At 39.4% G+C, this 15,186-nt stretch overlaps 1 protein-coding gene across 1 annotated transcript in view; it reads right to left on the reverse strand.

Moving 5' to 3' along the window:
- The window catches only part of NMNAT3 (nicotinamide nucleotide adenylyltransferase 3), a 104,002-nt gene that overhangs the window by 12,540 nt on the left and 76,276 nt on the right, over positions 1–15,186 (reverse strand). Inside the window, exon 3 of the mRNA XM_010976785.3 lies at positions 909–1,092. Coding sequence (XP_010975087.2) covers positions 909–1,092 — 184 coding nt within the window. The remainder of the gene's footprint in view (positions 1–908; positions 1,093–15,186) is intronic.

A 15,186-nucleotide genomic window follows, 5' to 3' on the forward strand; every position in this document is an offset into this window, starting at 1 on the left:
ACCCAAACAAATTATGGGCAGGCCTGCCAGTTATTCAACCTCGTCACTTGTGTCTCCTCTTCCCTGACAATCCTAGTGCTTTCATACAGATAAAGGCACAGCCGAGAGTTTGCAATCCCTTGAGCAGAGCTGGCTGTCATTAGCGACAGGCAGGCCCCCCTCACAATCCCCTCTGACAGCCAGGACAGGTGGGACTTCCTGCTTTTCTAGAAAACTCCCAGTAAAGTTTCCCAGACACAAGTCAGTGACCCACTGGTCTAACATACAGGGCTGGCCGGGGCTTTTAAACAGCTACTGTACTTAAGCCGAATGCTGATAGTAATTTCAAGAGAAAAAAAAAAAAATCCTGTGTAACTACTTCTAGATTCATAGTCTGTTTTTCTAAGTCGAGATTTATAGAACCCAGAATGTGTACAATTAGAAAAGATGGCCTATTATGTAAATACAGGTTTCAATCTAGTCAGTTATGACCATAACAAAAGGTCTCACTAAATACGACTAAGTGGTTCTGGGTCAGAAAAGTGATTTACATTTTCTTAATCCTCATTAGGTTGTATTGTCCCCATTCTGCAAGTGACAACTGTGTCCCTGAGAAGCTGTCATGCACCTAATGTCACACCGCTACTAGGTGGTGGCCCTGGAGCCCGGTTCCTGCAGCCCTTTAAAACAAGATTGGGTGTTTTCACAAAGTGAACCCTGAAGGGCAGTGGTTTGAGATTGTTTTCACTCAGGACCTCCTTGAGAATGTGAATCTGTTGGTCTCTCCTCCTTTAAGGGGAAACACTTTTCAGATTTGGGTGAGGTCTGGCTGAAGCCCCCTCGACAGTCCATCCCTGCCCTCCACCCCGCGGGCTCTGCAGATGTGACCGTGGCCCCTGCTTATCCCATGAGCACGTGCCCACCGGTACCTCAGCACCTTGACCGTCTCCATCCACTGCGTCTGCTCGCTCTCCCAGGGGTCTACTCGGATCCAGTCGGACGTCTGCAGGGCCAGCCGGGCCATGGCCACCCGGTGCCGGGCAGCGGCGAGGTCTTTCTTCCCGTAGTGGTCGTTGACCGGAGAGATGATACCCCCGATCACCTGGTACCTTCCTAGGCGGGGAGAGCAGTGGTGTTCTGGTACAGGCTCGCCACCTGGCAGCGGGAATTCAGCCAGGTGCTAACAATCTCTGGGCCTCATCCCAAGTGGGAGCAGACCCTGGAATTCTTTCCTGGGTGGGCCAGCTCTTGTGGGCCTGGTAAATGCACTTCAGGAACCATGTGCCTCTCCTCCAGAGACTTCTACAACCCAGGGGAGCCGAGAAGAGGCTGTGAGGGTGGAGCCCAGTCAAGGCTCCCAGACAGCAGTGCAGACAATTAGGGTCGGAATATGTTGGAAGAACATGATGGCTCCCCGCTGTGTGGGACTTACAGGGCCCTGCTGTCCTCTAATCATGTGCGGGGCAAGAGTTACACATCTCAGCCCAGATAGGGGATTTCATGGATCAAAGATGGAAGGATGGGATTTAGCCTGAACCATGTGGATGGGTAATGTGACCCACTGCACAGGCCCACTGTGGGCTCCGGAGGACTGTGCTGCTCAGGGGACAGAAGGCCTACTCTGGAAAGGACGTGGGCTGTCTGATAGGCGATGCTCATGGCTCAGGAGCTGGAGAATGAGGCATTTTAGGCTTAGAGCTCCAGTGAACTGTAGAAGCTACAGAGAATCATCACGGAAAGAGTAGGAATGGGACTCAGAGAGATATGGAGTGGGCCTCGGGTGGAAGCTCTAGTTCCATCCCTCACTAGGATGCCTCAGGTAAATTACCAAACTATTGGAAAAAATAAAACGTTTAGCCATTTGAAGTTCAGTTTGCTTATCTGTAAAATGGGTTAATAACTGCTTCGCAGGACCTTATGTTAAAGATGAAATTAGATAATGTTTATGTGGTGAGATAATATTTTGACTTAGTATATGATATATTAAAAATTGTATTATAAAATTTAACATGCACATAAAAGGGGATAAAACACATATGGGTTTGACAAAGAGTTATAAATTATAAAGTATATCCTCTTTTAATCATCACCTAGATTATGATACAGAAGTTCCCTATCACAGCCCCCACACTCTGATGGAAGCTAATCACTGTTCTTACTTTTATAATATTAATTCTCTTGCTTTCCTTTATAGCTTTACCATGTATTTATACAACGTTAAAAAACAGATTCATTTCACCTGCTTCGGAAACTTTTATAAATGGAATCATACTGAACATATTCTTTTGTTAAAATTTTTTCACTTTGTTAGTAAAATTAATGTAGTCCAACCAGTTTCATTGCTGCATAATGTTCTATTGTGTGATTCTATACCAAATGATTGATTCATCTCATTCTTACTGGACTTGGTTTGATTATGGCTTTAGACAATCACAGACAATGCTGCTATGAAAATCCTCACACAAGTCGCCCTGTGCACACAGGCATCTATTTCTTAGGATACGTACCTAAGGGTGGAACTGCTGAGCCATTTGGTAGATGTGTTTGCAGCTTTACCAGATGATGCCAAGCAATTTCTAAAGTGGTTGTATATATTAACCTTCCAACCAGCAGTGTTTGAGAGTTTCATTTGTTCTGCACCATCGAGCAAATAACCAGACAGGGTTACTGTCAGGATTTTCCCATCTGATAGACGTGTAGTTATACCTTATTGTGGTTTTTATGTTCATTTTCCTGCTTATCAAGGAGCCTGCACATTTATTCATAGATATTATTAAATATTCAAGCTTAATTATTTTTGTGAAGTGCCTGTTCAAATCATTTGCCCGTATTTTGGGTTATCTGCCTTTTTATCGATTTGTAGAGTTCTTCACATATTCCAAATATTAGTCCTTTGTTGGCTGGTTATTATGTGTCACAAATGCCTTCTCTCACCTGATGGCTTGTCTTACTGTTCTTCTGATGGGATCCTTGGAAAACAAATGTTCATAATTTTTATGTAATTGAGTGGTCAGGTTTTTCTTTTACGGCTAGTGCATTTTGTGTCATGAAGAAATTTTTCTATATTATCTAATAAAAGCTTTATAGTTTTGTTTTTCACATTTGTGTCTTTGTGCATGATGTGAGTCCTATTAAATTATTTTGCATTTGGTGAGCCAATTATTCCAGCATCGTTTACCAAAAAGATTCCTCCGCCCCGATGCTGTGCTTTGTCACCCGTGCGGAACACCTGGTGTCCATCTGTGCACCGGGCTGTTCCTCCACTCTATGTTCTGTTCTGTGGCCCCGTCTACCATCCCTGTACAACGCCACATTGCCTTGATTAACAGAGCTTTGGTACACATCTTGATGTCTGGTTAAGCAAATCCTTCTGCTTTGTTCTTCAACAGTATCTTGGCAATTCTTGACTTTTGGCATTTTTTGTATAAATTTTAGAAAGCACTTGTCAAGTTCCACAAAAATGAAACAGTCCCCCAAATAAAAACAAACAAACAAACAAAAAACTTGCTGAAATTCTGATAGGAATTGAATCAAATCTATAATTCAATTTAGGGAGAACTGACATCTTTACAACACTGAGCCTTCCAATCCACAAGCATGGTATATCTTTTCATTTATTTAGGTCTTCTTAAATGTTTCTAAAAAAAGTCTTCCAATTTTTCTTGTAGAGCAATTATATATCTTTTGTAAGATTTATTCCTAGATATTTGATTTTTTTTGATGCTATTATACACGGTGTTTTAAAAATATTTTCCCTATTGTTGATATGTAGCAATAGAATTGATCTAGGTATCCTGAATATGTATCTTGTAAACCTGCTGAACTCTCTCATTAATTCTAACAGTTTATCTGTAGAGTCTTTTGAATCTTCTATGTCTAAAATAATACCATCCGAAAATACTGACAGTTTTGCTGCTTCATTTTCAGTCCTTTTACACTTTTTTCTTGTTATATTGTTTAAGACCTGTTGTATTGTTTAAGACCTGTAGTATAATGCTGAATAGAGATGGTGTTACCAGGCATCCTTGTGTTATTCCCACGATCAGAAGAAAAATTTTCAAGTTTCATTATTACATATGATGTTTGCTGCAAGTTTTCCACAGATACCCTTTTTCAGTGGTGGCAGAGACCATGCCATGTGTTCATTAAGACTCATTTTTATTTTTCCCCTTTCTGGGCATACAGAAAACGAACACTTCTGTTTCTCTCGAAATTAGGTTGGGTTTATGTGATTCGACTAAATTATAGTCAATGGGATGTGGGTGGAAGGGATGTATGCTTCATCTAGACTTGGCCATAAGAATTCTTGCACGACCTTCCAGCTCTTCATGGTGAATCTGAAAGCTACAATTAAGATAGCAAAGCCATAAATGGGGTCTACTGGGATCCCCGAGACAGCTTGGAAGGGAAATGCCCTGTAGACCTTCTGAGCCTATGTGGGATTTATCTGATGAGAGGTAAACTTCATGTAAGTGTTAAGCTCCTCAAGTTGGGGGATTTCTTATTGCAGCCTATCCTGGTCTAGCCTGACATATGTGTTATTTAAGAGACGTTTAATATCCAAAATATATAAAGAATGTATACAACTCAACAATAAAAAAACAAACACCCTGATTTTAAAATGGGCAGAGGAGCTGAATAGACATTTTTCCAAAGAGGACACAACAGGCCCATGAAAAGACGCTCAACATCACTAAACATCAGCGAAATGGAAGTCAAAATTACAATGGGATACCACCTCACACATGTCAGAATGGCTATTATCAAAAAGATAAGAAATAAAAAATGTTGGTGAGAATGTGAAAAAAAAAAAAAGAACACTCTTGCACTGTTGGTGGAAATGCAAATTGGTGCAGCCACTGAGGAAGACAGTATGGATTCCTCAAAAAATTAAGAATAAAATCATCATTCAATTCAACTATCTCACTTCTGGATATTTATCCAAATAATATGAAAATACTAATCTGAAAAGATATATGCACCCCTATGTCCACTGCAGCACTATTTACAATAGCCAAGATATGAAAGCAACCTAAGAGTCCGTCAACAGATGACTGGATAAAGAAGCTGTGGTGTGTGTGTATATATGTGTGTGTGTATATATATATCACACATATACACACATATACACACATATATATGTACACAAATATATACATACTATGTATATACCATATACACACACACACACACGTATACATACAGTGGAATACTACTCAGTCATAAAAAGATGAAATCTTGCCATTTGTGATGACACGGATGGATCTTGAGGGTATTATGCTAAGCAAAATAAGCCAGATGAAGAAAGACAAATACCAAATGACTTCAAGCATATGTGGAATATAAAGAAACTAATAAACCAAAAAAAAATCCCAATGAATAAACAAAACAAACAAAACCAAACATGAACACAAACATGTACATACAGAAAACAGCAGTGGTTACCAGATGCGGAGGTGTGGGCGAGGGTGAAAAAGGTAAAGGAGATCAATGGTATGGTGACAGGTGGAAACTAAATTGTTGGTAGTGAGCACATGGTTATGGTATCCAGAAGTAGAAATATAACGTTGTACACAAGAAACTTACACAGTGTTATAAATCAATGTTGCCTCAGTAAAATTAAAAAAAGAGAGACATTCCCAGCTATTCCTAGTTTAAGAGCTTTTGTCATAAATGACTTCTCTGCAATTCTTGGAAATGATTGTGTGGTTTTTCTCCTTCAATCAGTTAATATAGTGCATTGCATTGATTAACTTTCTAATCTTTAATATTGCACTCCTGAGATAAACTCTGTTTGGTCAAGATATATTATCTTTTCAATGTGTTGATGGATTTGCTTTGCTAATTTTCTTTTTAGGAAGTAAGAGAAGTCTACAATTTTCTTTTCTCTAAATGTCCCAATCAGGTTTTGGTATCAAGGTCATGCTAGGCTCATAACGAGTGCTGGGAGTTCCCTCTTTTCCTACGCTCTAAAAGAGCTTGTGTAGGATTGAAATAACATTCCCCCGCTACCTTGGGTGTTTGGTAGAACTCACCAGTGAAGTCTTACGAGGCTGAAGTTTTAATTTGTGTGTAATTTTTGGACTACGGACTTAATTTCTTTAATGGCTATGAAACGATTCAGATTTTTATTTCTTCATTATAATTTTTGGCAATTGACATTTTTCCAGGATTCTGTCCATTATATCTAAATTTTGAAACATATTGGCAGAAGGCTGTTCCCGATATTCTCTGATCTGTTTAGTGTCGGCACCACCTGCAGTGATGTTGTTTTCACTCCTAATGTTGGTTGTGTTTCCATGTTTTCCCTTGTTCAGTCTTGCTCGAGGTTTGCAGTCTTACCAGTCTTTTCAAAGAACCAGCTTTTGGCTTTACTGATCTTCTCTACAGAATGTTTGTTTTCCATTTCAGCAATTTCTGTTCTTAATTTTATTAATTCTATCCTCCTACTTTCTTTGTGCTATTTTGCTGTTCTTTTTCTAACTTCTGGTGATGGATGCTTGGCTAGCTAATTAGCAGTTTGTTTTATTTTCTAATATACACAGTTCTGGCTGTAAAATTTCCCTCTAAGGATGACTTCACTTGCATCCTACAAGTTTTGATATGTAGTGTTTTCATGATCATTCAGTTCAAAATACTTTCTAATTTTTTATTATTATGCCTTTTTTGATCCATAAGTTATTTAGAAGTATTTTTCTGAATTACCAAACATATTGAGGTTTTTGGTGATCTTTTTGTTACTGACTTCTAGCTTAGTTGCACTGTGGCCAGAGAACATACTCTATATTGATTTCAATCACTTGAAATGTGTTGGTACTTGCTTCATGTCCCAGGATATGGCCAGTTTCAGTAAATGTTCCATGTGTGATTAAAAAGAAATGTGTATTCTATGACTGTTGGGTGTGATGTTCTGTCCATTTACTCAATATTGCTAAATTGTTTTGTTTAAATCTATGTTCTCACTGATTTTTTTTTTGCTGCTTTTGTATTAGGTACTAAGAGAGGCATGTTAAAACCTCCCACTGTGATTGTGAATTTTTCTAATTTTCCTTTTAGTTCTTTCAACTTTTGTTTCATATATTTAAGGATATGTTATTTAAGTGCCTACATATTTATGATTCTTACATATCTTCCTTTGAATCAAGCCTCTTTCTCTCTACTCTCTAGTCATACTTTTTACTTAAACTCTATATGCCTGATATTAACACAGCCTTAATGCTTTTATTTTGATTAGATGTATGTCATATTTTTTCTACCCTTTTAATGTTTCTGTACTTTTGTTTTAGGCAAAGCTTTTGTAAATAGCCTATAGCTGGATTAAAAAAAATTTTTTTTGGTCAAGTTTGACAATTATTGACTCTTAATTTGAACATTAAGTTCACTTACGTTTAATGTGAATGCTCGTAGATTTAAGTTTAAAGCTTCCATCTTATATAGTATTTTCTTTCTTATCACACAAGTTTATGTTTTTTTTCTCTTGTCCTGCCTATGTTCGCACTTTACTTTATTTTCCTGTGTCTCAGAGTGGAATTGTACATAGTCTCACATCCAAAGTAAATGTAGACCTTTCCCCTCTTCCTCAAAAACATGGGGACAGGAGAGCTCTAGTCTTGTACGTATTTTAAGCCTATTTTTCCCCTTAACCCTACTAGACCTTATTATTCTGTTTTATACAAACAATGCTCATTGAAATTTACCCACCTATTTGCCACTCTCTTTGCACTCCATTTCTTCTTGCACATCAGACCTGCTATCTGGGAATCACTCCTTCTGGCTAAATATATCCTGTAGAATTTCCTTAAGTTACTGACTTAGTCCTTGGAAGACATTTTCAAGATATTACACCCTTGTTCTCAAAATCTATTTTCACTGGGTATGAAACCATTGTTTGGCAATCATTTTTCTTTAGTATTTTGAAGTTATGGTTCTACTGTTTTCTGACTTTAATTGATGATGTTGGAAAGTCAGCTATAATCTAACAGCTATTCCTGGGAAGGTAATCTGTATTTCTCTGGTGGCTTTCAATTCCTTCTTCATCTACATAGGGAAGTGTATCTTGTTTTGGGATCACTGGGTCTCTTAAATCTGTGGAGTGGTATCTTTGATTACAGCTGGAAAATTCCTAGTTATTATCTCTTTAAAAAAATGCCTCTGCCCCCTGTCCTCAACTGGAGGGCACTAAGGGCCAGATGCACCTTCTCAGATGCCAGGGCAATAAGCCACTTAGGATGCTTAACTCACTCTCGGGGAAGTGAGCAGGAAAAGATAAACTTGACTGCAAACTAACCTATAAGAGAATAAGCTTAAAATCAGAAAGTAGTTACCTTAAAGTGGCAATTTTTTTCACCATTCAAGAAAATGGTGGCTTAAGAGCAAAGAAAGCAAAAGAAGTTATACTTCTGCACATGTGAGTCCCATGCTATACATGGAAGATGTTAGTTCTTTCTCTTTTCTTCTTTAAAAGAGATAGGGGCTAGGAGGACTAACTCCTTGTGGGTGCCAACCCTCTTGGGAAATTTACATACATTTAACCTTCCTGTTAATCTCTTGTTTTACAGGAGGAAACTGGGGGTGGGGGTCAGGGGCTCCTCCGGGCAGCTCTGCTGGGCATCTTGGATACTCAGATGTCATCTGCGAAGGTTTAGCTCATTTTGACAGGGGAGGTCGAGTTGTACACTGAGAAATCAATACTTTGTTATAGTTCCCGGGAGAGGAGAGTCAATGAAAATAACAATTTGAGCAAATTCCTTCTTGCCCTCCAAATGGTCACAAGCTTAAGTCTTTCTCCTTCCCCACAATCCTACAATCCCAGTGTTATCTCTTACGTGACCCCTTCTCCCTCTTGTTAGAGGGAGGTCCTTCTCTGGTGACCCCTCTGTGGCCCAGGTACACCTCCGTTACAGGACTTGCACGATATTGAAGTCTTTACCTTTGCCTTTCCTTTGAGGCTGGTAGCTCTTTGAGGAAGTGAACCTATCTTTTCATTGTGGGTAACATCCAGCACATCGCTTAGTATGAAGCTATACCACCCTTACCTAGGGGTTGTCATGGCAACACGTGGCTGTGTGTGTTTAACACGGCAGACAGAATTCCTTGTTTATCTCCACCCCCTCTGAAAACTCTAATAAAATGGCAATAAAGGAATAAAGGAAGTACGAAATGACAAGGGCAAAGAGAGTGGGAAAGGAGGCAGCAGTAGATGGGAAAGGTCAACACAAGTTTGGAAGCTGGAGAGTTGACGAACAGTGGTACCAGAGCCAGTAGTCTGCAGGTAGGAGAGGCAGGCAGAGGCGTGTTGCCATGCATGGCAGAAGCCCAGAGGGGATTGGGACCTGGAGGGGCCAGCAACCTTCCAGTGCGGATGCCAGAGGACCTGAAGGCAGGGGTACTACTTGAAGGTTTGTCTGAGGAGCCCTTGGATCTAACTTATTCTCCCATCCTTGCAGAAGGCCAGATTTCTGCTTTCTGCCGAGATTGGACCAGAGAGACCCTTGATTCCCAGGCACAGCTGAGGGGAGGAGGAAGTGCTATCTTTAAGACAGGAGGGTTAAGTTTGGTTCCCCGAATACCAGGTTGGAGCTGTCTCTCCGGACACCTACAGACCCCCACATTCAGAGGTCTTGGACCTTGGGGCTGGGCACACACTGTGAGCCCCACCAGCCTCACCCACACACCCAGAGCTTCCAGATGACACTGAGGGCCTGACCTGCAGATGGGAGTGGACAGCCCAGGAAGAGACCAGTTTTAGACAGGTGCTGACCATGAAAGATAGAGAGCAAAATGACCAGGAGGAGAAAAGGAACTGGGAGGACACACAGACAAGGCAGAAAGCAAAAGGCAGCTTCAAAAATCTCCAGATAATATTTTCAGGAAGTAAGACATGATATCCTATCCATGAAACATGACTGGAACGTTCCATAAAGGAACTATCGGAAAACAGGATGAAGCTCTTGGAAAATGAAAGATAACTTGTTCACTTGACAACATTCATCAGTTGCCTATGACATGTGAGGGGCTGTGCTGGGGACTGGGGAAACACAGCAGTGATAGAGTGGACCGACTCTTGTCCTCAAGGAACTAACACTGCTGGATGAGAGCAGCAGCAAAATACGTTAGGAGAAGATCCAGAAGATACATTCGAGGCAATCATACGCTAAAAAGAAGATAAACTTAAGAGGACTGATCTGGGAGGTCCCAGAAATAACTCACAGACATCCCTGAAAGAGAGAACAGAGGGAGGAAAACATCAAAGAAATGATACAAATATCTTTCCAGACTAGAAGGACATAAGTCTTCAGAGTCAGAGGCCCTCTGAGTACTTAGCACTTTGAATAAAAGAAAGTCCACACACTTGCAAACCATTATAACTTTTCAGACACCCAGGTTTAAAAGTTCCCAGAGAGAAGATAAGAGATTGAATACACAGAACCAGGAGAGCATTGGCTTTTCTGACACCAATTCGGGGAACTAGAAGATGGTGAAGCAGGCCCTCCAAACATTAAAAGAAAATTATTTCCAGCATGGAACTCTGTATTTCTCCAAACAACCAATCAGGATGGGGTCAGCAAACTTTTTCTATTAAGGGACAGATATTAAATAGTTTAGGCTTTGTGGGTTGTGTATGGTCTTTGTCGCATATTCCCTTTTGTTTTTTTTGAAACAACACTTTTAAAGTGTAAAAATATCATTCTTAACTCCCAGAAAGCAAGAAAACAGGCTATGGACCAGATCTGAATCATGGGCTGTGGTTTATGGACCTGTGAATTGGAGTGTGGAGTAAACTTGTGTTCATATATGGAAGATCTCAGAAAATTTATCTCCCATGGAGTCTTTCACAGAAAGATGCTACAGGATGCACTCCACCTAAATAAGAGAGTAAACCAAAACAAGCAGGAGGCATGGGATCCAAGACACAAGGATTCTAGATCAGGAAATAGGCAAAAATCACCAGGCAAACAGTGATGGGAAATCCCAGCTGACAGTGGCGCAGCAGGCATAGGGTGCTAGCCGTCCAGAGAGGAGCTGGAGGACTCCAGGAAGGATATGAGCAGAAGCAAAGTGGAACAGATTATTGTGAGTTTGCTTGTACTTCGAAGATTTTACAGTTTTTTTTTTTTTTGAAAATTTGGGACTGAATTAGTGGTAGGTCTAAGAAGCCTAAGGAAACAAATAAATGAAGCAATTATTAGCTCTAGGAAAAACCGAAGTTTATGTGAGAGGCAATGAAATCTTAATGTAACACATGGTTTTGTTAATATTATTTACACAGACATAAATGTAAACAATAAATATTAATTTAACCCAAAGTTGTGAGCTAATCAGTTTGGGAACATGTGGTGGAGGCTAAGTGTGAGAGTGAGGGTGGAGGTGTGACAGCTAAATTCTCCTCTTTCATAACTGGAAGCCAGCAGATAATGCCTAAATCTGAAAAATCAAGAAGTAACAGTATAAGCTTATTATTTAGAAATAGGGAGTCAAATACCACAGAAAACAGCTAAAAAAGTCAAAAGCGATTGCTCTGGGAACCAAGAATCAGACATGGCGAAGGATGGAACAAATACTACTATAAACTTTATAGTGACTTAACTTTTATTATATATATGTCTATAAATATATAAAGTAAATTTAAAAATTAATGCATTTGGTAGAAATACTTTAGTATACTGAAAAGTATAAAGAATCGAAAATTAACAAAGAGGTTAATCCTGTTTATATTTTGGTTAATTTTTGATTAAATTTCTTTGTCTTTTTCTTCTATTTTTCACATAGTATGAATTCAATTTTGTATCTTCTTTGTTTAGACAATATCATAAGCACTCGTCTTGGCCATTAGTAGTCTGAAAACACCATTTGCAATGGCAGCATTGTAATAGTAAAAAATTTTTGTGCTAGAATCGATAAATTATGACCATCTTTGTAGGTCTTGGTTGCAAAATCTGGGTGAATTTTTAAGATGAATTATTAGAAAGGAAAACGACTGGCTTTATCATTTTGGGTGCTTTTGTTACATCTTGCTAAACTTCTTTCCAGAAATTCTGAAGAAGGGGAGAGAACCACCAGCAAGAGCCTGAGAGGGTTCATCTCACCCCATACTGGCCAGTACTGGGACTGCTCAGTTAAAAACATGGGCCAATTTGTAGGGAATTTTTTTTGTGGTTTAAACATTGCACTTAAATTACTCATGTGATTTTTATTATTTATTACTTACAGTTCTCCTTTGTGAACCCCTGCTCAGATTTGTTGCTTGTTTATCTATTGACCTGTATGAACTGTTTGAAAACAAGCATGTTAAATGTTTGCCTGTTGGGTCTGTTGGCAAACATATGGAGAGGATTCTACTCAAAATCATGGACCTTCACTGACTCCTGTCTGGTGGCTAGGAATTAGGTCCAGGTATTGGCCCAGATAAAATTCCCCACATCCATGTGTAATAAAGCCTCAAGTCTTCATCTCAGGGATACAGATCTTCCTCGACTTACAACAGGGCTAGTCCATACAAACCCATCATAAAGTTGAAAATACGCTAAGTCCAAAATGCATTTAATATGCCTAAACTACTGAACATCACAGCTTAGCCTAGACGACCTTAAATGTGCTCAGAACACTTACATTAGCCTACAGTTGGGGAAAATCCTATAACACAAAGCCCGTTTATTTTATTTTATAATAAAGTTTTGACTTGTTTGTGTACTTGATTGAATACTGTACTGAAAGTGAAAGACAGAGCAGTTGTAAGTGTATGGGTTGTTACCCTCGTGGCTGTGGGCAGACTGGGAGCTGCGGCTGGCTGCCCTGGGCTGGCATCACAAGAGAGGACCATACGGATACCGCTAGCCCCGGAAAAGAGCAAAGTTCAAACTTGGAAGTCCAGTGTCTACAGAATGCATATCTCTTTCACATCAACGTCAAGTAGAGAAATGTTAACAGGTCAGGGGCCATCTGTACTTTGTTCTGTCATTTGTTTTTTGCTGCTGCTCCTCTGCTGTATCCTCTCGAACCCATCCTCTGTCTCGTCTCATAATGTTCATATCCTTATTCTTGTCCATATCATTTCATATCCATATCCTTTTTCTTGTGCTCTGGGAGAATTGTCTGGACTGGTGTCCTGATTCTCTGTTCAGTTGCCAGAAATAGCCTCTGCCACCTGTCTCCACTGAGCTCTAATGTGGCGACGACATTTTTCATCCCAAAAGCCCTTCCCTGTCCTCAGACTGCTCCTTTCCCCCGACGGGCTGCTCTTAGCTTTATCACATTCTCCTCTTGTCTCTCACGAGAACCAGAGATTTTAAAATTTTATCTCAAATGGAGGGTCACGTGGCCTAAACCTGCAGGCTGGGGGCATCTTTGGAAGTGTAGTTCCTTCTCAGATGACCCCTGACTTCTCTCCAGCCAGTCAATTGCCTCCAGAAAGGTCCATCTGTCCAGTATGGAAGGGTGGGCAGCCCTGTCAGAGTCTGGGTAGGTCCTCGTTTAATTATTTTGTTCACAGCTAAAGGATAAAGGCAACATTTAGGTTTATTGTAATTTTTCTTTGCGTCTTAGAAATATTTCAAGGTACAGGTCAAAGGAAACAGCCATTGACAGGATATTCGCCACTTCTAAGTTTTACCTATAGTATTTTACTGACTGAAATGTACAAGGTAGGAAAAAATGGATTTTTTTCTTCAAATACTTAGGTGACTGTCTGTTTCCTTTAATTAAATAATTTGTACCCCCCACCATTGACATTTTGTTTTTCCCTTGTCTTATATTATCTTTTCACATAGACTTTATGTATCGTTGTGCTGTCCTGAGTCACTATTACACTCATTTAATCACTTTTTTTAAAAAAAAAATCACATTTTAATGTCTGAGAGAGCTTTCTGAGCACCAGTTTAGTCTTCCATGAGAAACCTGGGATACTGGTTCTCAAATAGAGGAAAATATCCATTGCTAAAAAAACAGTACAAATGAACTTATTTACAAACCAGAAATAAACTCACGCACATAGAAAGCAAACTTATAGTTACCAAAGGGGAAAGAGGAGGAGGGATAAATTAGAATTTTGGGATTAACAGATACATGCTACTGAATATAAAACAGATAAACAACAAGGGCCTCCTACATAGCATAGGGAACTATATTCAATAGCTTGTAAAAACCTATAATGGAACAGTATCTGAAAAAGAATATATATATAAAATTCACTTTGCTGTGCACCAGAAACTAACACATTATAAATCAACTATACTTCAATAAATATTTTTTAATTAAAAAAAAGAGAGAAACATACCCAGTGGCATGTTCACTGAAAAGTCAATCAATGAACGCCCATTCCCCCAAGGAGCTGGTCATATTTCACTTGGTCAAATCTTTCAGCAGGGGGCAGAGCCTCTGCCTTCAGCGCCCCTCACGTTTTCTGGTTCACGTTAGCCCCAAGAACAGGTGTCCTGAGCTCTTGTGAGTGAATCTTTTTTTCCCTCATAGTTTATTTTACACACACACACACGTTTTCATTATGTTGTATTGCAACTGTTACATAGAAAACTCTGTACTTTGTTTATTTTGAATCTGGGCTATGTTACTGAGCTTATTAGTTCTAACAGTGTTTCAAATGCCACTCCTGGATTTTCTAAGGTTACACTAACACCACCTGCAATAATGAAAACTGAGTCTCCTTTCTATAACCATATATCTTATTTATGACTGATGCCATCAGAAAGTAACAGTGGTGAGTAGGCACACTTTTCTATTTCCTTGCTTCTGTGGGAGTGCCACCATGCATTGTGCTAGGTAACTATCCTTCTAGTTCTAATTTACTAAGAGCTTTTAAAAAAAATCCCTGAGTAGGTGCTGGCTTTTATTGAATGACTTTTAAGTGTGTACTGAGATGATGATTTAGGTTTCATAAAAATATATTGTCTCAGTAATGAGATATATTAATAGATATCTTTATGGTATACTGGCCTTGAAGACTAGGATACATGCTACTGGTCATGTTGAATTATTCTTTTAGTAGCAATTTGATAACCTACTACTTTATATGGGTATTTTGCATCCAAGATTATATTGTTAAACACTAGCTGTAATGCCACAATATCCTGATCCAATTTTCTTTGTTCTCCAAAATGGCTGTGGTAGATTGAATTATTCGTCTTAATTCCTCACTCTGCCATTATGATATTGCACACCCACACCTCTGCAGCCTCCCTAGGGCAGAACATACTT

This window comes from Camelus dromedarius, chromosome 2, assembly GCF_036321535.1.
Source record: "Camelus dromedarius isolate mCamDro1 chromosome 2, mCamDro1.pat, whole genome shotgun sequence".
Lineage (NCBI taxonomy): Eukaryota > Metazoa > Chordata > Mammalia > Artiodactyla > Camelidae > Camelus > Camelus dromedarius.